This window comes from Chelonia mydas, chromosome 10 (genome assembly GCF_015237465.2).
Source record: "Chelonia mydas isolate rCheMyd1 chromosome 10, rCheMyd1.pri.v2, whole genome shotgun sequence".
In the NCBI taxonomy this organism is placed as follows: domain Eukaryota; kingdom Metazoa; phylum Chordata; order Testudines; family Cheloniidae; genus Chelonia; species Chelonia mydas.
The window spans coordinates 36330548-36353704 of record NC_051250.2 but is presented as its reverse complement, the minus strand read 5'-3'; the positions used below and the strand labels follow the sequence as shown (position 1 = coordinate 36353704).

The 23157-nt window shown below is 51.5% G+C and overlaps 1 protein-coding gene across 6 annotated transcripts in view; it reads right to left on the bottom strand.

The window, feature by feature from the left end:
• Positions 1–23157, bottom strand: part of LOC102939986 (ankyrin repeat and fibronectin type-III domain-containing protein 1) — a 562352-nt gene that overhangs the window by 5921 nt on the left and 533274 nt on the right. For all 6 annotated transcript variants that reach the window (XM_043524023.1, XM_043524024.1, XM_043524025.1 and 3 more), the window contains 14 exons: positions 20956–21150; positions 20603–20716; positions 19150–19247; positions 14129–14219; positions 11925–12032; positions 10923–11022; positions 10134–10266; positions 8673–8792; positions 7086–7301; positions 6074–6240; positions 5439–5589; positions 4333–4501; positions 2738–2904; positions 1300–1510 (listed from right to left, as the gene is read on the bottom strand). In XM_043524023.1, the coding sequence (XP_043379958.1) occupies positions 1300–1510; positions 2738–2904; positions 4333–4501; positions 5439–5589; positions 6074–6240; positions 7086–7301; positions 8673–8792; positions 10134–10266; positions 10923–11022; positions 11925–12032; positions 14129–14219; positions 19150–19247; positions 20603–20716; positions 20956–21150 (2040 nt within the window). The remainder of the gene's footprint in view (positions 1–1299; positions 1511–2737; positions 2905–4332; positions 4502–5438; positions 5590–6073; positions 6241–7085; positions 7302–8672; positions 8793–10133; positions 10267–10922; positions 11023–11924; positions 12033–14128; positions 14220–19149; positions 19248–20602; positions 20717–20955; positions 21151–23157) is intronic.

Here is a 23157-nt window from a genome sequence, read left to right as displayed (position 1 = left end):
AAGGCATCACCCCCCTACTGCGGGCCGAGATATTTGTGCCTCTACCTTGGGTAAGTTGATTTAGTCAATGTCTGGCTGCAAAGGTCACAAGTGAGCAAATCTATGAGTCTGAAGGCAAGAAATAGCTTTATCCTCTAGGCTTCTGATTTCCAGCTTTTATTGACATTTACTAGTGAAAGCCTATGGCCAGAATTAAAATCAGAGCCACTAAATATCAGTTTGAACAACCAGAATGTGACATTTACCAGGTGGCTTCAGTCCTCCCCACTTCTGGCATTGTTCCAGCTCCCGGTCCATTTCCCCTACACTGCACAGCTGGAGATGGATCTGTTCACTCAGCATGAGAGCTGCAGAAAAATGACGCTTTCTGAGCGAACATTCCACCCTCCTCCTTGACTTCTGGTGAACGCCCCCCAGACCATGAAGCCACTGTGTCGGAGTTCTCAACGCCCACCTTTGACTCCTCCTTCCCAGGGCTGCTCGTTCGCTCACGGCCAGGGCCTACTTAACATGGGGCTCATGGTACTCATTCAGCTATGTAAATGCCACCCTGGCTTTGCAGCTGTCTGCTGCCTCTTGCTTTTCAGAGCCCTATGCATGGAGTCAGAGAAATATGCCAAGCCATCTGAGTGATCTGGATTCTAGCCTACCCCCTGATTCATGAACGCAGCTGTTGGCTATGTTCTGATTCCAGGCAGCCAATTGCGATGTGGGTCCCCAACCCAGCTCCTCAAAACTTTATCACTGGTGATGGTACTGGAGACAGGATGCACCTAGATTTATTTTCCAGATCCCAGGTGGAGTCTGCAGTGCTGTTACTTAGAGGCACCTGTTATGACTTGTGAGCTGAGCCAACTGGGTATGAAAGCTATTGAAATTGTACTTAGATGATCAGCTGCTTGGGGCAGAGCCTGTCTTTTGGTGTGTGTACCTAGCACAATGGAGCTCAGATCCATGAATGAGCCTTCTAGGAACCATAATAATAATAATAAAGGATAATAAAGTATATAGAGCATATGTGGAATAATTAGATACCATCATTACAGAGTCATTTTTCTATTCATAGCCTTAATGCAAGCATCAGATGGGATCTGGGTAGCAAAACCTTCCACTCTAACCTGAAATAGGTTTCCATGAAGGATCGGAGAATGCCAGACCCATTGGACTTTGAAAACTCAACAGTCAGATTTCATTCACAGAATATTTACAAGCAGCTGCAACATTCCCAGTTGTATGATAAAACATGAACTGACTAGGCACCACCTGCCTAGGTGCTTCATGACACGCCAGGATCCTTACCAGAGTTGAACTTGCGGCTTGTTTCCGGAGATGGGGTAGGTGAGGGGAGGTAGTCCAGGTGCGATGACGTGGACTGCGTTTTCTCCTTCATTGCACTGCTGGATTCACTGAGAAACCAGATGAGAGGTACGCCACAAGACGGCTGCTTGTACCGGGCATGCTGCAAGGCGTCCATCATCCAGCGCATCTCACGCCAGATCTCCTCCATTTGCTGCCAGGGAGAAAGATAAAGAACCCGTTTAAAAAAAATAACAGGTCTCTCCCTGGCCCCAAACAACCACAGGCAAGGTCACACATCCCTAAATGCACAGGGACCTGGTACTGGGACAACAGTGCCAGGAACATTCCCGAGGGGAGTCTTTTCCCAGAGGATGGCACTGCTGTCTCATGAGCCCCAGAATCCCTTGGACATAACAGCACGTAGCAATTGTGTCAGGTGTTTCATCTGCTGATCTGAAAGCACTTTGTAAAGGTGGGGTGAGAATCTATCTATACATCTCAGGTACTGAGCTGGCCCCCATGCCAGGCATCTGAGTGCCTCACAATCTTTAGTGTATTGACCCTCACAATGCCCCAAGGGTGGGGCAGGGCTGTTATCCCGGTTGTAGAGGGGAATCAAGGACATCTGTGGCAGACCAGGGAATTGAACCCAGATCTCCCATGACCTAGCCACTGGGCCATGCTTCCTCTCCCCTGTCAAAAGAGGAAACTGCAGCACAGAGTGGTCACGGTGGTCTGGAACCAGGTCAGCAACAGAGTCAGGAACAGAACTCAGCTCTCTTAGCTCCCAGCATGGTGCCCTAAGCACAGCAACGTGCTACCACGCTCACCTAATGGCCTCTGCAAAGCCTGTCCCATTTGCAAGAGTTCCTTGCTCTGGCAATGGAAACTCTGGAAGCAAAGGCATGGCGTGCTCTTTGCATTTGCATACCCAGCATGCACTTCCAAAGCCAGTCCCAGCAGGGCAGGTTTCAGGCTATGAGAACAAGGTGGGAGACCTGGGCTTGCCATTAGCATTGTTAATGTGAGCATTGCTTCAGAGCAGGGGTGGCTTGACAGAGCGTCTGCTGCAGCCACTTCCCCTGCAGACCATCACTGCTAGGTCAGAGAAGCACCGTAAAAGTACCTAGATGCAGGACAGTAGAGCTGATAACGACAGTGGAAATGGCCAAGAGCCTCAAAAGTTTTAAGCTCCTAATGCCCATTGATTCCAATAGGAGCTAGGAGCCTAAATACCTTTGAGGTTCTGGGCCTGTGAGCTGTAGATGATGCACAGCTGGCAGACGGAGATCCATGCCAGATCATACCAACCTAAAGTGGGTAATCTGATGATGGACACGGGACCCTCTGGACAACCTGTACAGGGTGAACAGAATGCTGGCATGGCAGCCCAGTCCAGAGCAGGACCCACCCACTGCGCCCCTCTTCTGCCACACACCTGTATGTAGTCCTGAACCTGCTGGTGCCTCTGCTTAGCTGTGGAGAGCTCAGCGTCTGAGAAGGCCTCCCTGAGGCTCTGCTGGGAAAGGAGAGACTCAAGCTCCAGGAGCGCGGACACCTGGCAATACTGGCTGATGAACTCTCGGTCATACGTGAAGAAGTGAACTGGAAAAGCAAAAGGCGAGAGGGGAAGGGCATGCGATGGTGGGAGGGGCACTGCGAGGTGGGAATGGCTGATGCTGTGTGAACAGACTGAACCCGGCAGAGATGCATCAAGAACTCCAAGGACAGGACTGCACACACATGAAGGCTGAATTCTGCCCAGACCACATGAGGGGAGGGTGTTCTCCATTACTGAGGGTGAAACCCACAGCTGGGGAAAGCAGGACTGAATGAGTATGGACAAAGGTCCATCTTTTGCTATCACCGCTAGCTCTGCAACAGTTCCTATGCTGCAGTGCTAGCCCAGGTCCAGGTACTGGATTTAGCATTATTTCAGAGAAGTGACATCCTTTATGGAGGTTGCTGAAACGGGATGGAGGGACTGGCCCTCCTCACAGGTGTATCTGAGCTGTAACAAGGGGCAGCCATTGTTCTCTCCCCCTGGTGGCTGCCCAGAGGAATGCAGAGAGTGCATGACGGGGGCTGAGCTGGGATATCAGAGAGATGCAATGTCTGCTGCACCTGCCATTCACTGTCACTGTGCTGCTAGCATCTATCACACTGCTCTCTGAAGAGCTGGGGGGTGAACAAGCTAGTGTGGTTAGCAGACCAGGCAGCTGGAAAGACCTCACTCAGCAGCACCACCTACAAAAGCAAAAGACTCGTTCTTGTAAGCCCTGAGTGGACCCAGCAGACTGAGCCATTTCAGTCTGCCCTCATCAGCAAGCTGCGTGGCAAAAGCAGGCTTTGTACCTACAGCAGCTACCCCAGCGCCTTGCTTCTCTGGAGCCACAGTCCTGCTTTCTCCCCTGGAGCCCCTGGCTCCTGCAGACACTACAGGACAATCCCACTTAACAAGGACAACAGGAGACTTTCCCCTTCCACCACACAGGAGAGACCAAGGTGGATCACTGCGACATGGGAGAAGATACCCACCTCTCCATGGGGGTATCAGCACTCCTGTTACCAAGGACAGGCAAGACAATCACAAAGCCCACAACAGTGTGAGTTCCCACCCACTCCCTTGCACCTGAGAAGCTTTGAGAACCCCTTCTGCACATTCTCCTTCCCTGGGGGACCTGCACCCCACCAGACTCTAAAAGCTCCTCTTCCAGGAACTCCAATGGCCCTCTCTAAGGTGGGGTTGCTCCTGCCCTGACTGTGGTGGAGCTCAGCACTGATGTGACTCTCTAAACCCCTGGAAGGCTAACTCCTCCCAGCTGGCTTTGTTAGGGCACGGGAACTTGCCCCTAAGCAGGGGGAAGGCACTGCCTATCACTGCAGGGCCCAAAGGCTTGTGAAGGGGAAGGAAGGCAGGAGAAGGGCAAGATGGAGGTGTTCTGGAGCAGTACTGTGCAGGTCACATTCAGATCCAAGATTAGAGGACATAGGAGGCAGGGATGGTTGGGCTTCCTCTGTTGACGTTCTCACCTAGCTCAAAGATCTGGAGAGGCAGCGTGAGGAAGCCAGAGCGAGGGGTGTATGGGCTGTTCTGGCCCGGGGCAGTGCAGACGTCATCAGATGGAGGAAGCAGCAGGAGAAAGGAGACTTGTCCCCCGAAGTCTAGCACCTCCTGACTGTACAGACGGAAATCTTTAGCCTGCAGCATTCAAAGAGAAAAGCAGGAACAATGCGTTATTTCCACCAGTGTAACCAGAGCAGCGCAAAATCATCACCCCTCTTCATCTTAGACAGAAATGTCCCAAAGCATGGCTGATGGCAGAGCGCTCCCCTGCCCACCGAGCATGCTTTGAGCATCACCACTTCCCATGTGACAAAGGCTCCCAACGGACCTCCCCACTGATGGGGAGATAATTAGCATCCGTCATTTACTCCCCAGGTGCCAGGCTCCATTGCTTTGTTATGCTGTATTACCATCCCAAATCCTCTTTGTTCTGGGATAGCTTGGACACCTCACCTCCTCCGATAGCCTCTATGCTGCTTCTTTAGACGTCTTTAGAGCAAAATCCAAGAAAGAGAGAGACCCTCCACCCACCCCTGCAGTGACCTCAGCCCCAATCCAGCAAGGTATTTATGCATGTACCTAATGTTAAGCATTAGGATGCTCACCTGCCTATGGACCTTGCTGAATCAGGACCCTGGGTTGGAAATTGAATGGGGGAAAAGGGATCAGTTCTCAGTGTGCCCCAGTGAGTCCAGCTCCTACCAGAGGTTAGCTGGAAGAGGGGTCCCATCACTGCAGTGAGCTGAAACAAGTCGCCTCAGGCAGAGCCAGGTGCTACTGCCAATCAAAACACAACTGTTTTGTTTTGGGCCCAAGGGCAGTTACTGAGGAGGTGCCGAACTCGGAGAGCAGCTCCCAGCTCTGCCTCTGGGGCAGGGACAGAGACATGCTTGTAGCCCCACAAACTCAATTCAGTTTGTGGGGCAAGGGAATACAATGAACACTTTAATCACAAAGGGGCCAATCCCGCCTCCAGAGGCTGAGACAGCTGGTTTGCCACGGCACAAGCCACCAGGCTGTGTGGACCACAGCTCCCGCCATTCCTCCCACACCCCTCAGCTCCCACTTTTACCTCTTGCAGGGGGATGTTTACCAGGTTCACTAGCTCCTTAATGGCCCCTTGGAGCTCCTGATACAAGGGGTTCTGGGAAGTCTCAAACTCTGGCTCGGTGGGACTTGGCTCCTCCAAATTGGCCAGGTTCTGTAGCCACTCCCACTCCTCCCTGGAGAACAAGAGACAATCACCGAGAGAAACCAGAGACTTGCCATCGTTCAGGGCTGTCCACAGCCACATGTCAGTGAGCATGCATTAGCAGGTATGTACTGTGAACCATGGCATTCATCCCTGAAATGCAGCCTAAGCTTCACCTTTCTTCGGGGAGGCATCTGAACAGTAGTCAGCAGCTCCTCATAACAGTCTCCTAGCTGGTGAAAGAGCAAGAGGGAAGAGCACAGTGCCTTGGTTTAAATCTCGGCTACAGAGGATAGCACTGGGTCATGGTTTAATTATAGCTCACATAGCAGCTGGTGCCTTGGATGTCCCAGGCAGCCATGGACTGGGTTTGGAGCAGAATGTAAAGCTACCGGCAGAGATGACAGTGTGGGAGAGGCAGGCAGCAAAGGTGGGATTTTGGGGTCTGGATTCGAGAAATGATCTTGGCTGGCCAAGCTAAGCCACTCAGGACTTCAGCTGCTGTGCATGCACACCTGGAGATGTTGGGATTGGTCCGTATTTTCACATGGCAAAGGATGTTGGGTAACTCTTCAGGCACCAGCACTCGGATCTGGTCTACTGCACTGCAGAGCTTCAGATAGCCCAGGTAGAGGCCTGGGGCGAGGGCTTGGCTGCTTCTCTGGTGGTAAGCCAGCTTGTCCTGAGGAGGAAGAAGAGGTCAACATAAAGCATCTCACATGGCAGAACTCTCCCTCACACTCTTCCTCTCTACCTCTACACACAATCTGCAGACGGACAATGGCAGAACTGGGGCTGTCAGGGGTAGCTCTGAGGAAACTTGCCCTTTCGGAGTCCTAGGCAGAGGGATGAACAGACCTGGATAAATTAAGACCCAAACCAGGCCTCAGCTTCACACTGAACCGCGTGTGCAGTTTGAATGAGTTCTGTTCAGTCATTTCATCTGCACTTCCAGTCTTCAGCCAGGACCAGCGCCCCAACAGCAGAGAGCTAGAAGGACTGGCAACCACACAAAAGAGCCTGTTGTCAGATTGCCAGCCCCATGTTGCAATCCCCCAAGATTCGAGAGCCTTACAACCAAACTTTTTGTGGTTTGCCTGCTGCTAATTCTACCTGGCACTGACAGTGGCTTTGTGTCAGCTGCCTCAAGAGCCCCTTGTACAGGTGCTTGAGGAGATCTTGTTGAGACAGACACATGTCTGAAGGGAAGAGAAAGGAGAGAGGCTGCAGTACGAGAATCAGAGGGTGCACAGACAAAGGTAAGGCCAGGCCATCAGGGAAGGGGAAATTCTTTGCAGAGGTTTGCTAACAGGCTGGGGAAAGAAACAGCCCAGGGAAGCAAAAGGAGCAACTGGTATAAAAAAGAGGTAAACAAGTATTTGGAGAACTAAATACCACATTGAGGGGACTTGCCACAGACTGCTCAGGAGACGCAGAGCTCAGATCGGCTCCTGAGCCTTATTCTCCTAAAACTTTCCATGATTCCTTTCCCCCCTCCAAGCCCTCCTTTGGCATGAGAATGGCCACCTGCATTGTTATCAGCAGCATATCCAGAGAGGTGGGCTCTTCTGGAGAGGAGATGGACTTGCGGCTTGTCTGCAGCTTGGAGAGTGGGACCCAGCGGACGCTCTCAAAGGTCTGGTTGGTTTTCACCTCCTTCAGTGTCACTATCAAGATGTTGCCCTGCTTGTCTTTGATTGGCTCAAAGAAGACCTGTCCCAGGTCCTGGATTCCTAGCAGCCCCTTCATAGACATAGACATAGATAGGAGACTTGTTATGGGGCAGCACTGACTGACCTGGCTCTGCAGGAAGCTAGCCACTCCATATCCTGAGAGGAGGCTGTTTCTGTGTCTGGGGAGGGGGCTGGAGTGGTAGGTTATGAAGGGCATGGGCATCCTTTGTCTATGTAGTCTTGGCCGGGACATGCATGGGTGACCCTCTTCATATACCACCCTACACCCCTCAGCTGCAGCATTTAGCCTGGCAGACTTGGAGAGGACAAAGAAAGCGATAGTGGTCCAGGGCACTGGTAAGACTGGTGGGCTAAAACCCGGGGTTATCATTAGGGCCCTACCAAATTCACGGTCCATTTCGGTCATTTTCATGGTCATAGGCTTTAAAAAATCATAAGTTTCATGATTTCAGCTATTTAAATCTGAAATTTCATGGTGTCGTAATTTTAGAGGTCCTGACCCAAAAAGGAGCTGTGGGAGGGTGGGGGTCGCAAGGTTATTATAGTGTGGGTTGCGGTACTGATACCCTTACTTCTGTGCTGCGGCTGGCGGCGGCACTGCCTTCAGAGCTGGGCAGCTGGAGAGCAGCGGCTGCAGGCCGGGAGCTCAGCTCTGAAGGCAGAGCCGCCGCCAGCAGCAGCGCAGAAGTAAGAATGGCCTGGTATTGTATTGCCACACTTACTTCTGGGCCGCTGCCCACAGAGCTGGGCCCTCAGACAGCAGCTGCCCAGCTCTGAAGGCAGCAGCGCAGAAGTAAGGGTGGCAGTACCATACCAGGCCATCCTTACTTCCGCGTTGCTGCTGGCGGCGGCTCTGCCTTCAGAGCTGAGCTCCCGGCCTGCAGCCACCGCTCTCCGGCCTCCGAGCTTTGAAGGCAGCACAGAAGTAAGAGTGGCAATACCACAACCTCCCTAAAATAACCGTGTGCAACTCCCTTTTGGGTCAGGACCCCCAATTTGAGAAATGCTGGTCTCCCCGGTGAAATCTGTATAATATAGGGTAAAAACACACAAAAGACTAAATTTCACCAGGGAAGACCAGATTCCACAGTCCGTGATGGGTTTTTCATGGCCGTGAATTTGGTAGGGCCCTAGTTATCATCCAACTTGGATCACCCAACTTGGATCTCCCTAGTTATCATCCAAATTGGATCTCCTCGTCTATCACACACTAGGTCCTTATGTTCCGCTAAGTAGGGTAGGGAGCGACTGGGTGTGTCTCACAGCATCACGTCCATGTAATACTGCAGTAGGATTCCCAGGTCGGAATGTCCCCCTGCTGACATTACTGGATTGGTACAGCGAGCCTGTCTCGATAAGAGATGCCCCACACAGCGGGGCTGTTGGGCCCACTGCTTCTTTCTCATGCACCTCCTCCCACCTGCATTTGTGAGATGGCCAGCAGCATCTTGAAGCGCGTCTGCAGGACACAGGAGCAGGATGACTGGGAGACGGTGAGACACTGACGCAGCCACAAGATCTCATCCCACATGCAGGCAACCTGCAGTGTATGGAGCAGAGCCATCAACAACACACCCCCACCTAGGATTTTATAACACGCCTGTCACCCAGGAGACCTGTTCAACCCCCAGTAATGTCAGCACAGCTCAGAGACGAGGGACAGCTACACAGTACAAGAGCAAAAATAAAACACTGGATTTGTGTAGGTCCAACATAAATTTTGTCCGTGCATTTTAACATCTCTGCAATCGAGGCCTTTTTAAACCTACATCTGGGACATCCCAGAGGGTGTTTCTCAGCAGATTAGAACCATTTTAAGATATGGGAGATGAAATGCTGGTCTTGAACTATTTGGCAGCATCCCTTTTCACCACTTCAGTGCTGCCTCCGGAACACGCTGCACTACAGTGGTATCCTGTATGCCTAGTTCTGCATGAGCCTACAGAAGTGACAACGCTGGTCCTTCAACGCTGCTGCTGCAGCAAAAGGCAGCAGTGACACAGCCAAACACAAGGCTGCTGACAAAGAGGCAGAATATCCCTTCAGAGAAAGGTGGTACAAATCCACAGCAGCATAGATGGGTGGCACACAATAGGCACACACAAGGGGGGTTCTATGTGGGCCACTGCAAGCGGATATGTTGTGTTTCTTCTCCATTAAAGGCTTCAGGCATGTCGTCAGTGCTTGGGCTGTGTGGAAGCATCTTCCAGGAGGTTTCTCCATTAGTACAGAAAGTGGGACGAGCTACAGTCCTGGAACAGTCACCCCAACTGGTGTCAGTGGCTGCTAATTGGAGGTTGGCACTAGTCATACAGCTTGATTCATGCTGGCTCTGCCAGTGTCTCACTGCAGTGAGCTCTCTATGGTATTCTATAGCCATGCTGTGTTGAACACATGAGGGTAGCATCACAGAGAAATGTCCAGAGACAACATCGGGAAGCCCAGGAGCTGCAGTGGTCTGAATGTGCAGTGGTCTGAATCCTTGGTGTAAGTCACAGAAGTAGCACCCACTAATTTCATCCACCTAGGCTGCCACTGACATGGTGCAACTGTTCTCAATCCAGCTAAACCTCAGCCCTCAGGACAAACCCAGATCCAGTTAGCTGAGGGTGAAAGAACTGCAGTAGTAAATCATTATGGGGCTACTACATCTACTCAGCAATAGAAATGGAACAAGGCTGGTTTCAGACACTGGTGGGTAAAATCTGAGTCTTTCCTTGATCTTGTTAAAAGAATCCCGCAGCAAAGCACTTAACTGGATGGTGTACTGCCCTGAGCCCTAATTTCACCAGTGCCTGAACAGTGGCGGCATAGGAAAGGTGGCCTGCAAACACAGGTGCTAAGGCCATAGCACGCAGGACAGAGCAGCCGCATGTGTTACCTTGGTGAACCAAAGGAAGTCCTGCATGAGTAGGCAGGAGTAGGTGTCATCTATCTCCACCACAGGGATCTGATCCTCATGTGTCACCAGGATGTTGTCATCTTTGTAGAAGATGGAGGTGAGATACAGGCCCCTGTGGTGAGAAAGGAGATAGATTTTGGGAGAAAGCCCGTTATTGCTGCGGGGTAGGTTAGTTTCCAAAGGTGTCTTTCTCCCAGAGTGCACAGGGGAGCCTAGAAGCAGAGACTTCGAGATGCAGGAAAGCAGGGAAAGCAGGTGTGTGTAAGAGCAAGGGGAAAGATTTCCTAAATGACTGTTTTCTGCAGCACCTCAGAGGTCCACTGTCCCCGGTGCTGATGCAAGCCAGTGGCCAGCTCCCCTTGCTGACTGGCTCATCCCTGAGGATGAGCCCATCTCCTCCAAGAGCAGAAACAGCTTTTGCTATTGAAGCTCAGGTTTTTCATTAAGTTTTGCTTTTGTTTTTATCATGTGCAGGAAGCCAAGTCCAGGCCGCTTTACACCATGAGAGCATGGTATGAGTCTACGATGGGAGACACGCTCCTAGATATTAGAACATAAGAGCGGCCATACTAGGTCAGACCAATGGTCCATCTAGCCCAGCACTGCGTCATTGACAGTGTCCAGTGCCAGATGCTTCAGCTGGAGTGAACAGAACCAGGCAATTTATTGAGTGATCCATTCGCTGTCATTCAGTCCCAGCTTCTGGCAGGCAGAGGTTTAGGGACACCCTGAGCATAGGGTCGCCCCTGCCATTTCACCCACACTTACCTTTTCAGAGTTTTTAAGAACTTGCTGCCAGGGTGGAAAAGGTGCTTCAGGCTTTTGGAGACCGAGTGCTTCCTGCTCTGGGGCTGGTTCTTGCAGGACTCTGGAGAACAAGGCAGCATAGAGAACAGTAAATCGGGATGTGGGGGCGCTATTTGTACAGTGCCCACCACCACAGCATGCTGACCCTGGAAACGCTTAGTGCCAGTGAATGGTGCTGGGGTGACAGTTCTGTCTTTAATCAGAGACCAGGTATATGGTGCATGGGTGGTGCAAGCTTCCCCACATGGATCCAGGGCTGGGTTTGACCCAGTGACCTGTAGGTGAAAGGCTCTACAGCCTGATACCAGCCCCACTTCTCTGCTAACTTGCTGTGTGCTTGTGAGACTTCTGCAGTTCCAGAACTGCGAGCAGAAATGCAGAGGTACAGTGAGAAAGACTGTTCTGGAAGCCAGCAATACCAGTGATCTCAAAGGAACCTCCGAGACACACCAGGACTGGGGTGCAGATCTCAGTCACCCCAGAGCCTCTGGATGTTCCTCACCATTAAAGAGAAGCTGGTTACAATCTCCTCCCTCATGCTTTCACTGGCTGCCTCCTTCATGTCTTTTCAAACAGGACACTGGCACTGGCTTTGTCTCCCCATTTCCTCTGACCCTGCTGATACCAGCAGTGTACCAGGGTTCCCAGTAGCTCCCTCTGCTAAGAAGCAATGCAAGTGGAGGGGGGCAGGCCCACCCCATAGCCATCTAACATCTTCTGAAGGGGCACCACCCCACCAAGAACAGTACTGTCATGTGCAAAGGAACATGCTGTAGGGAGGGACAAGCTGTACTGATTCTAGTGTTAAAACTCAGCTACCAGAACTACCCCTCTTGTGCCTATCTAGTCTGATTTCATCCCTCGGAGCAACTCCTCCTAGCTAGTAGGGGTTGGCTCACATGCTATCCTAGCCTGTGCTGTAGAAACCGTGAGCTTTGCATTGGCCTGCAGACCCGGACTCACCATGGCAGACACAATGCTGGTGCACAGTCTTCACTTGGCTGAGAAGGTGATCTAAGGCTTCGGCTTGTCCCCTGCGCCTTGGTGCTCTCCCATCATATTCCCGCCAGTCTATGGGGAAGGAGGGTGACTATTACCCCAGTGTAGGTCTGACCAGTGCTGAAGCTGCCTCAGGCTGATGGAGCTTCAGCCTCACAGCTAACGTTCAGGAACAGCTGTTTCCTTCTATTTCCTACCCCACCCTCCAATGTCAGGTCTCCATGAAGTCACAGCATGCTACATGGTTCTTTACCTCATGGCTGCCTCATCTGCCCACTCCATAGGCAGGAGCAAACTACTGTAGCCAAGTCATGGGGTAGGGGTCTATGGAGCCTGTGAGAAAGCCTTCTTTGTCTTCTTTTCTCTTGCCCACAGGCCACTCATGGCTACGCTTTCCCGAGATGGATGGGATGAAGTGAGCAACCCTTGGAGCTCAGTTACTGACACTAGCTGGGAGGCATTGCTGCCTAGAGAAAAACAGAAGTCACCAGGGTGGCTCACTGGGCAGGAGAAACTACATGCCTTGCATGGGATACTGGGCCAGATCCCCAGAGAATGCAAATGGATGCAGCCCTGTTGTCTTCACTGGAGCCGCGCACATTGACACCCGCAGAGGATCAGGACCAATATTTTGTGAAGCTACAGAGTACAGAAGAGGGGAGCCAAGATTCAGCGGAACAATAACACAGATGTTCCTTTCTTTTATGAGCCCATTTTGTGGGAGCCCATTTTGTGACAGCCATGCAAAACCTGCACTGTCCTATGGCAGCAAGTAGGCTTTGGAGACTGATCTTGGGTCACTCTTCAGAGACAGCACAGATCTTTCTTTCGCTCCCCATCTCGCCCTGTCTCTCTCTCTCTCTCTGGATCAGTTCAGATTTTGGAGAGACATTGGCCATGGTTAGCACCTGCATGCCGCCCACCCACCCAACAGTAACTGTGAGTGGTCAGACGTTAACAGCTGTGGCCAGGAGAAGGAGATGACAAATCAAGGTAAAGAACAAGGTCGTGTCTGCTGCTGCTCTTGACTGTTTGTTTAAAAATCTTTCCAGTGTCTTCCTCCAGGACTTCCCTGGAGCTGAAGCTTCCTCAGACCAGTCAGTGCTGAGAGTACAATGCACCTAGACAAATAAATAAATAATCCCTTTGGCCAGCTCCAGCTGGTTATGAGGTGGCAGAGCTACTGAGCGAGGGGGAATCAGGACTGACTGGTCTTTTACATTAGCTGTACCTTAAATTGGTTTAAACCCCCCTGTCTGGCACACTGCTGTTTTCCATGGAAAGTTCAGCTCTGTTAACTTTGGCTGGGATTTGGCACTATTTTTAGGAGCTTTAAAAACACGCAGGGAGGTGCCTGGCTATATTACATTGGGAACGCGAGGGATTTGTATACAGGGGAGTAATATTAAAGAAGATAAAAATAAACCAGTAGTCTGTTTAACTTCAACTCCATTTATACATACCTGCTATATCAATATGCACACATATAATGCAAACACACGCACACACACGCACAGCCTGATTCTCATTATGCTAAGGCAGCTTTACACTGCTCCTGCACTGTAAAGAGGCTTTAAAGTGAGTCTAAATGTAATTTATACTCACTGCCAGAACAGCGTACAGCCATTTCAGTGTAAATGTAATCAGATGCACTATCTGTACTATTTATACCTATTACTGTACATGTATACACCCATTATTATACACACATAGCAGAATGTAGATCCATTTATTATTTATATATATGTTCTATATACAGAGCTACATCTAGTTTTATATATAGATCAACACATACACACATTACACATCTACATCCAAATCTCTCTATATTATTATACACATAGATCTAAAACTGGATCTAGATCTCTACATTATTTCCATTACACATACATCTCGAGATCTAGAAGTAGATAGATATCTAGATTCTACTTTTCATTCACCATAAAGCTGCTTTACACTGCTTGGAAAGTGTAAAGGGGCCTTAAAGTGAGTAGAAGTCATTTGCTCCTACTTTCAGGCACCCTTTGCCTGCCAGAGTGGTGCAAAGTGGCCTCTTGCTATAAATGGGAGTCAGGCCTGTAACATCCACAACCACCCAGAAGTCCAAACCAGTTCACATGAGGCAAGCAGCAGCCCCCATATCCACAGTCCCCCATGCTCGTACTTACTGGAGGGGATAGCAAAAGTTGGCACTGAGGCTTGTGGGGGTCCCCAGCCCTTCATGTTGTAGGCCGACACCTGGACGTAGTAGGCTGTGCCCTGCAGGGGATGGGGAAGTAAGCGGCAGTAAATATGACTGGAAAGTCTCACTGACTCATAGCATCCCATTGCTCCCAGCACTTGTAAGGGAGTAGGGTTCCCTGCAGCCTTCCTTCCCCAGGAGCAGGGGTGGCCAACCTGTGGCTAAGGAGCAGCATGCGGCTCCTCAGCATGCGGCTCCTTGCATAGGCGCTGACTCTGGGGCTAGAACTACAGATGCCAACTTTCCAGTTTGCCGGGGGCTGCTCACTGCTCAACCCCCTGCTCTGCTGCAGGCCCTGCCCCCGCTACACCCCTTCCCCCAAGACCCCTGCCCCTTCCCCCAAGCCTGCCATGCCTTCATTCCTCCCCCTCCCCCACAGTGCCTCCTGCCATGCGAAACAGCTGATTGTGGCAGGCAGGAGGTGCTGACTGGTGGGGCTGCTGGCGGGTGGGAGGCACTAGGGGCTGGAGGGTGGGAGCTGATGGCGGGGCTGGTGATGTATTACTGTGCCTCTTTGGCAATGTATATTGGTAAATTCTGGCTCCTTCTCAGGCTCAGGTTGGCCACCCCTGCCCTGGAGCGTCTCCATGGCATTATCCACCCCCTCCTCCTGCTACACAGAGGAGAGTGCCGCAAGCTGGGAGGTGAGGGGCCAAATGAACGACTTAGCCTGCCGTCATCCGTGCTCATGCAGAAGCAGCTGCAGAACTGACAGTGACCTACAGCTCAAGCCATGCGTTTGTGGATTGAGAGCTTTTGGGTTTTTTGGGAGATGGATGGATGGACCAAAGCTTTCAGTGCTCATGAAACAAACAATGGTGGCTCTGGTTAGAGCTAGGCACAGTGGGCCCGATTTTAGGTGCCTAAAGATGCGGATAGGCACCTTGTGGGATTTTCCAAAGCCCCTAAACACCTTTGGCCCACTGTGTTAATGACCTTCCACTATGACCTGCAACATCCCACTGCTATTGCAGCTCCATCACTGGCCATCCACCCTGACTCACAGCACTGCCTCCCTTTCTAGTCCTACACTGCCCTGCAGCTCTGCTGAGGACTTTCCCATCACTACTTACAATACCCCTTCCTTCCTCCTGTCCCGGATCCACACACAGCTCTGACAATGCATTTTGATCCTGATCCAGCTCTTTAGTCCTGCACCTCTCACACAGCTCATTCAATCACACTCAATCTTTCCCTGCAGCACCCCACTATCCCAACCCAGAGCCCCCATCTGACTCTGCTAAGGCACCAGCTGATCTGCAGCTTCCCTTGCTACTCAAGCCTAGGTGCTGTATGGAGCAGAGATGATCAATTATGCCAGACTGTGAGTGATGTAGGGTACGTCTACACTTGCAGCGGAGTGTAGAGTACAGGCACCAGCTAGCATGGGTGTAAACAGTACATGGTGAGGCACGGCTTAGGTGAGTAGAGTAGAGCGCCCTATGCACCTGAACGCTAGGATATGTACCCTACAGGCTCTCCACATGCCCAAGCAATGCCTCCCCTGCCACACTTCTATTTTTAGCAGTGCAGTGTCCCACGGCCTCCCCAGCTGCCAGAACCCTTTCCCAGGGCCTCCCCAGCCACCAGAGCCCTTCGCTGTGGCCTCCCCAGCCACCAGAGCCCTTCTCTGTGGCCTCCCCAGCAACCAGAGCCCTTCCCAGCAACCAGAGCCCTTCTCCGCAGCCACCCCAGCCACCGGAGCCCTTCCCCGCGGCCTCCCCAGCCACCAGAGCTCTTTCCTGCGGCCTCCTCAGCAACCAGAGCCCTTCCCCATAGCGTCCCCAGCAACTGGAGCCCTTCCCTGCGGCCTCCACAGCTGCCGGAGCCTTCCTCTGTGGCGTGTAGCTACACACAGTGCCTGTACTCTACACGCCGCCATGAGCATAGACATAGCAGTATAGTGAACTTCTGTGTCTAGCTTTAACATCGAGCTCAGGGGTGGCCAACCTGTGGCTCCGGAGCCACATGCGGCTGTTCAGAAGTTAATATGCGGCTCCTCGTACAGGCACCGACTCCGGGGCTGGAGCTACAGGCGCCAACATTTCAATGTGCCGGGGGGGTGCTCACTGTTCAACCCCTGGCTCTGCCACAGGCCCTGCCCCAACTCCACCCCTTCCCGCCCCCTCCCCTGAGCCTGCCGTGCCCTCGCTCCTCCCCAGAGCCTCCTGCACGCCTCAAAACAGCTGATCGGCAGGTATGGGGAGGTAGGGGGAGGCGCTGAATTGGCAGGGCTGCCGGTGGGCAGGAGGCGCTGGGAGCAGGGGAAGAGGGAGGAAGCGGATGGGGGGCTGCTGACGTATGACCGTGGCTCTTTGGCAACGTACATTGGTAAATTCTGACTCCTCCTCAGGCTCAGGTTGGGCACTCCTGGTCTAGCTCCTCCTGCTCAAACTCCCCTCCCACTGCAAAACTGTCTTACACCAAGACAGTAGCTCCCTCCAATCACTGCAGGAGCCTCTCTCGTGATCTCTCTGCCCCCCTGATGAGGAGTCTCCAATGGCCTTTTCACTTCCTTAGCACTGCTCCAGATAATACCATCACACTCAGGCTGGGGTTTGTGGGACAGACTTGGCATATTGGCTTAAAAGCTACATCTCTGACTCAGCTGCCACCTGTCAAGTTTGTCACTGAGCCACACTTCTCAGAGCCATGGCTCCTGGGTTTGCTTTCTGAACTGCTCCATAGCACCCTGGGAAGGAGACAGCTGACAGGCAACATGGGTCCTGAGGGTTTCAGAGACATTGGCCCAAACCAGCCCATGACCTTGGTAAGCTCTCAGAGATGGAACCGGAGGCTGGTTCTCGTTCCCAGTTAGCTAAGGCCGTGGTTCTCAACCAGGGGTATGGGTACCCTGGGGGTACACAGAGGTCTTCCATGAGATACAGCAACTCCTCTAGATATTTGCCTAGTTTTACAACAGGCTACATAAAAAGCACTAGCAAAGTCAGTACCAACTAAAATTTTATACAGACAATGACTGTATTGGGGAGGGATAGCTCAGTGGTTTGAGCATTGGCCTCCTAAACCCAGGGTTATGAGTTCAATCCTTGAGGGGGCCATTTGGGATCTGGGGCAAAAATTGGGGATTGGTCCTGTTTTGAGCAGGGGGTTGGACTAGATGATCTCCTGAGGTCCCTTCCAATCCTGGTATTCTATAACTTGGTAATACTGCTCTATAGACTATACACTGAAATGTATGTATAATATTTGTATTCCAATCAATTTATTTTAGAATTATATGGTAAAAATGAGAACATAAGCAATTTGTCAGTAATAGTGTGCTGTGACACTTTTGTATTTTTATGTCTGATTTTGTAAGCAAGTAGTTTTTAAGTGAGGTGAAACTTGGGGGTATGCAAGACAAATCTGCTTTCTGAAAGGGGTACAGTAGTCTGGAAAGGTTGAGAGCCAATGAGTTAAGGAGTTGGTGAAAGAATCTGATCTTTGCAGGTGGCTGAGGAATCAGCCTCTGATTTGCTGGTTAGTAGGAGCCTGGGTAGAGATGGGAGCAGGGTGGGAGACAGGGGATAAATTAGAGGCTTAGTGAATGAACCTATTTTCTCTTCTACTTGGGGATCCTGCATGCATGGGAATTCCCTCCTCCCCATTCCCTTGCCATGCAAAGTAGCCAAGGCCGTGCTGTGGAAGCCAGATGCCTCTCCAGTCCCCTGGGTATTTATCGTTTCATGGGGTCTAGGGGAAGATGCTACCCACAAGGGTAAACTGGTGGATCCCATCCTGCCTGTGAACAGGGATAAGCCATCCCCTCCCAGGGGGTGGTTTGGGGAGAGATGGGTCACTTCCCCAAACTGCTAGCAGCAAGTCAAAGAGCAGGAGTCCTGCATGGCACTAGGGTTGAGGGGCTCATTGATCTAGAGTGCTGTCCCCAGGATCAACAGCAAATGTGGCTGCATGGCTGTCCAGAGGAAAATCGGAACCAGCATGCCTTCCGGCTGCCCCCTTCCTGGACGGTGCTGCTCACTGACTCCACTCCCAACAGCCCTCTAGCTGCAATGGAAGTGGCAGCAGTTTGGCACTACCATGACCTCTTCCCCCACTGACCTTTCCACCCCTAGGGGCCTGTGCCTTACACTGGTATAGACCCTGCACTGAATCTCGCGCTGGGCTCTCAGTCCAGAACCATTCCCCAGCACTAACATGGAGTCCTGCACTCCCCTCTTCCATTAACCCTGTGCCCTGCAGGTTGTAGTGTCAGCTAGGGAAGATCACTGCATGCATGTGTGTTCAAATATGCATAGTGGCATACGGGGATGTGCTGTTCTGTCTCTTGGCTTTTTAAGGCTCCTTCTCCTTTGTCTTGTCTCTTGGAGAAAAGCACCATGGGTATTTGTGCAAACGAGCAAAGGCTCAGTACCTTATTACGGGTACCACTGGCAGCCATGTTCTTGGGAAGCCAGAGAGGCAAGTACCCACATGTGAACTCATAATTCAAAACTGCGGGTGGAAGACGCACCTCGCCTGTCTTTGGAAAACTTGGCCCCAAACTGACTAAATATGGCACCTGTAATACAGAACCCCGGGGGAACACACTTGCCAGATGGCTGCTTGGAGCTGCAGAGGGCTCTGTGGCTCCCAACATGGTGCCGTGCCCACAGAGCACAGTATGGGTACCTCCTGTAGAGGGCACATATGGGGTTTTGTGTGGGGACTCATTCCGGCTGAAATTCACTTCAGTCCAGAGAGCCACACAAAGGTGACTATCACTCTGAGTGGAGCCAGGCCCCTGCGGGGAGTAATCCTGGAGATGGCGATGCCTGCTAAAGAACAGGCTACAGCCATACTCAGCTGCCCTCAGATGACTCTAGCACTGCCCCCATCTGGGCAGGGCAGCTCTCCCTGGAGCCCATCACCCCTCTTTACCCCTCACACACAGCCTCATTGCCATGGCTCAGAGTGAAGGGATGTGGCGTCGCGCTCACTTACCGACATGAGCCCCCGGATCGTGAAGTGCAGGTTCCTTAGTTTGTCAATCACCACCTCCCCTAGGGGAGGGGAGAAGGTTGGGGAACAGCTCCACTCAACTGCAAACAAAGAGAGCCCCACGGCCTTGTCAGTAATTGGGGAGGCATTCATGAACAAGGAGAGGGATGTAGCGCTTGGCAGGCAGACTGGGCTAGCTTACAGTGCCAGGCTGCCATGGACGGTACAGCTGCTGTAAGGGGATTGACTATGAAATCAACGAACTAGATACAGCCAGGCCAGCTGCGTATGCTGCAGAGATGTCTGAGAAAAGGCACAGCGGAGTGAACGGGAGAATGGATAGGAAACCAACTGCCTGGAGAGCCCCCAAGCATTCGGCACAATACAGGCGCTCCCGTGGGCTCAACTGTATTTCTGGACATAGCAGAGACAGAGCATAGAGCATTTGGGGAAAGAGATGGAGAGGCAGACAGACAGACAGGCTAAATGGACAGACAGATAGACGAGCCTGGAGATAAAAAGACAGACACATGGACCAGACAAAGGCAAGAGAAAGGCATAGAGGGGGAACAGATAAAGTAGATTAAACATCAGGATTTGGTGTTCCTGGTAAAAGAAAACTCTTGTGAAAGCCAAAGATATTAGAGGACACACCAGATTGAAAAGGAGGGATCGGAAATCCCTCTGCAGGAGCAGGTGCTAGCGCCAAATGGGCCTTGTTCCTGTGGGATCCAGAGATCAACCCGAGGAAGAGACAGGGTTGCAAAGTTCAGCTCCAGACCCAAACTTCTCCTCTGTCTGGGTGTGTACGAATCCTGATTCAGCCCGGAGTAGGTTCGGGCCAGCTGCAAAGTTCAAATATACAAACAAACTTCCTGACGTTTCCAGGGTGTTTGGACCAGGGTTTTGCTCGGGGCCCATCCTGAGTTGGAATTTGAGATTCCCTAACACAGACTTGATAACGTCATTACAAACGTTATTCCTATGGACATTAATGCCCATTGGTCTTTGCAGTGTCCGGTATCAGTTAGAAGTGACTGGAAAGGGATCATTCAGCAATAACCAGGCTGCCCTGTGGATTTTTACTCCTCATCAACAGTTGTGTCAAAGAAGAGGGGAGGGAGGCAAAAACCCCCTTGCCTCAAGCCATAGCAGAGATCACTGGTCTGCAGTGAAATCACACAGGCTCTGACATCACAGGAGCTCTTTCCATCTATAGTTCCCAAGCACTTTAATACCACTATCACTGTACAGACGGGGAGGGGAAAATGACTCACCTCAGGTCACTGAGAGTCACTGGCAGAGCTGGGAATAAAACCCAGCTCTCCTGACTCCTAGCCTGGTGCCCTAACTATTAGACCATGCTGCCTTCTACCCCTGAGCATGGGAGCATCGGGCCTGCCCTGTTCTGGCGTCCTGCAGGGGCCACGGGTGCGTGGTTCTCCCATGGCCTCACCTTTGTATTTGGTGACAACGGCTGAGTTGACACTTAGGGGCTCCCCGAAGGTAACCTGCACAGAACTGCTGCTGGCCACAGACAGGTGCACATTAGCGGGTGGGTCCGGCGCACCTGGGAACAGAAAGGACAGGGATAGATTCAGAAATGTCCAGTCATGTGGAGGCTCAGGGCGGAGTGCACTCTGCTGTGACTATCCGGGACAGTATCAATCTGCAGCTCCCATGGCAATCCCCCCCGCTCAGTGCAGTCCTCTCCCCAGAGTCCTTCTCCCCAGCCATGCACCGCTTCCCTCCTGCTCCCTGTGCTGTTGTCCCCACCCCGTGCCATGTGCAAGTCCATGGGGCACTCACGGGCATGCTCGAACCCAGCTTTCATGCGCTTGTAAAGCCGGTATCGCCACTCCCAGGATTTCAGCTGCTTCTCCTTCTCTGAGCAATCAGTGTTGGGCGCCTCATTCACCACCTGTGCTGTGAACTCGTTGACTCGCTGCTCTGCCTCCCGCACCAGCGTTGCCAGATGCAAGGCGCGGCTCTCCAGGCTCATGACTGCCGGGGCAGGGAAGTGAGAGAGAAAGAAGACAGGCCCGTTAGGTCCAGCCCACTGCACGCAAGCCCCCAACACATACGCTGTGCCCTGTGCTCCTCCCTTATGTACACTGTGATATGTTCATCAGTTACTTGGCCTGATTCACATCCTCCAGGCAGCATCATCAGCAATTGTTGGATCATATTAAATAAGTTCTGTATTAAAATCACAAATGAGTTTGATTCCCCACAGTTTAAATGCCAGGGTATTACAAATTAAGAGGTCTCTTGGTTTTTGGTACTGTTTCTCTCCCTCTCTGTGTGCAACTTGCAAGCTGCTAATTGTGTTAGTACATTCTAAGACAGAGTCTGTTCTCAAAGCAGTTCTTTGTAACAACAGCTACTCACACAGAGAGAGACTCAAAGCAATACTCTATAACAACAGAAACAGCACCCCGAGACTCCCCGCCCTTTTGTTGTATTCATCTCTCTTTGTTAACAATTGTGATTAAAATAGAGATAGAGGATGTATGTGGATGGATGCTTGGTGTGGATAATAACGGAATGATCAGGGAGGAGCCAGCCTAAGAATCCAGTGTCCATCGGCTGGAGAAGGTGTCAAGTGGAAATAACCAGAGGACCCCTGGAGGGCAGACTGGAATCCACCCAACAGCCTCAAGGATGGGAGAACCAAAAAACAAGATAACATCTAGCAGCACGGAGCCATCAGGAATGTGCCATCTGCTGATTGGTTCAGCAACAGCATGATGAAGCAATTCCCATAGACTAGCATAGGAATAAATTCCTATAAAAATGGACTCTAGAAAGTGAGAACTTTGGGGTCTGATTCTGCAAACCAACTTCCAGGAGCATCAGATGTGCATCTGACAAGGCCCTGCTTCCTCCTCATGTCCAGGCCATCTGGCCAGTGGCTTGGCATGAACAACTCTAAGGCTGGTAACTATGATAACAACCTTGCAGAACCTGTGTGTGTGTGTGTATGAATGAATGTGTGAATAAATATGAAACTGAATGGAATGTTATAGCTATAACTAACTGCTTACTATGATTCTTTCTGTATTCACAATAAATGTGGCATTTTGCCTTTTCCCCTTTAATAAGATCCTGCTGGTTTTTATTTTATTGGTATAACACAATGGCCATGAACAATGTCCCAGAGCTACCCGGGGTCACTCCCATGCACACAGCTGGAATGAGTGGGCTTTGAACAGGGCTTTAGGAAGGATGGAATGGCACAGAGCTGATCACTATGCTGTCCCTCCAGCCAGGAGATCCATGTAGTCACAGATCTACTGGCCAGGCTGCCTCCCCGTCCCCACCCCTCCGTGCAGTGTCCCGGACTAGTGCTCGTGTCCTTCCTGCAGGTTGCAGGAGCTGGCCCATGGCTCCAAACTAAAGCTGTCTTGAGAGTAAAAGGTTGCTGTCTGTTCCCAGGCACTTGGCCACTTCCCAGCGTGAGTGGCAGGGTGAGCAACTTTGAGATAGCCTGTTCCCACCAGCTCCCCTGGCTCTATTACACAAACTCAGCTGGCTTGGAGAACTGGGATCAGAGTCTGAATGGCTGGGTGCCGATCAGGACTGACTATGGTCTCTGACCCTTCTGAGATTTGCCCACCACTATGCAACGTGCCTGCTCTGGAATACCCCACAGTCCAGGAAAAGTGGGAGTCGTGCTGTTTGTCTGCAGAAAGCAACTGTGATCATTCTTCTATTACCCCCTTAAAACATGAAGCCAATCCCCTTCCCTGCTGCTAGCTGGTATTTCCTCCTGCACAGAACAGAGGCCACTGTATGAAATGAGACCTCCATCAAGCCAAGCAGATGAGTTAACAACCTGCCTTCAACCCTCCCACCTGTGAGAGTGACTTGTCTATCTACATGGGCTGATACCCTTCTGATATTCACAGCTGCTCTAAACCATGTCCACCCTTCCAAGGGGAGCCTGCGGGCTTTCCTGACTCCACTGGAGGTAAAGGAGCCCATCTGTCTGTCTGAACTCCTGGTCTC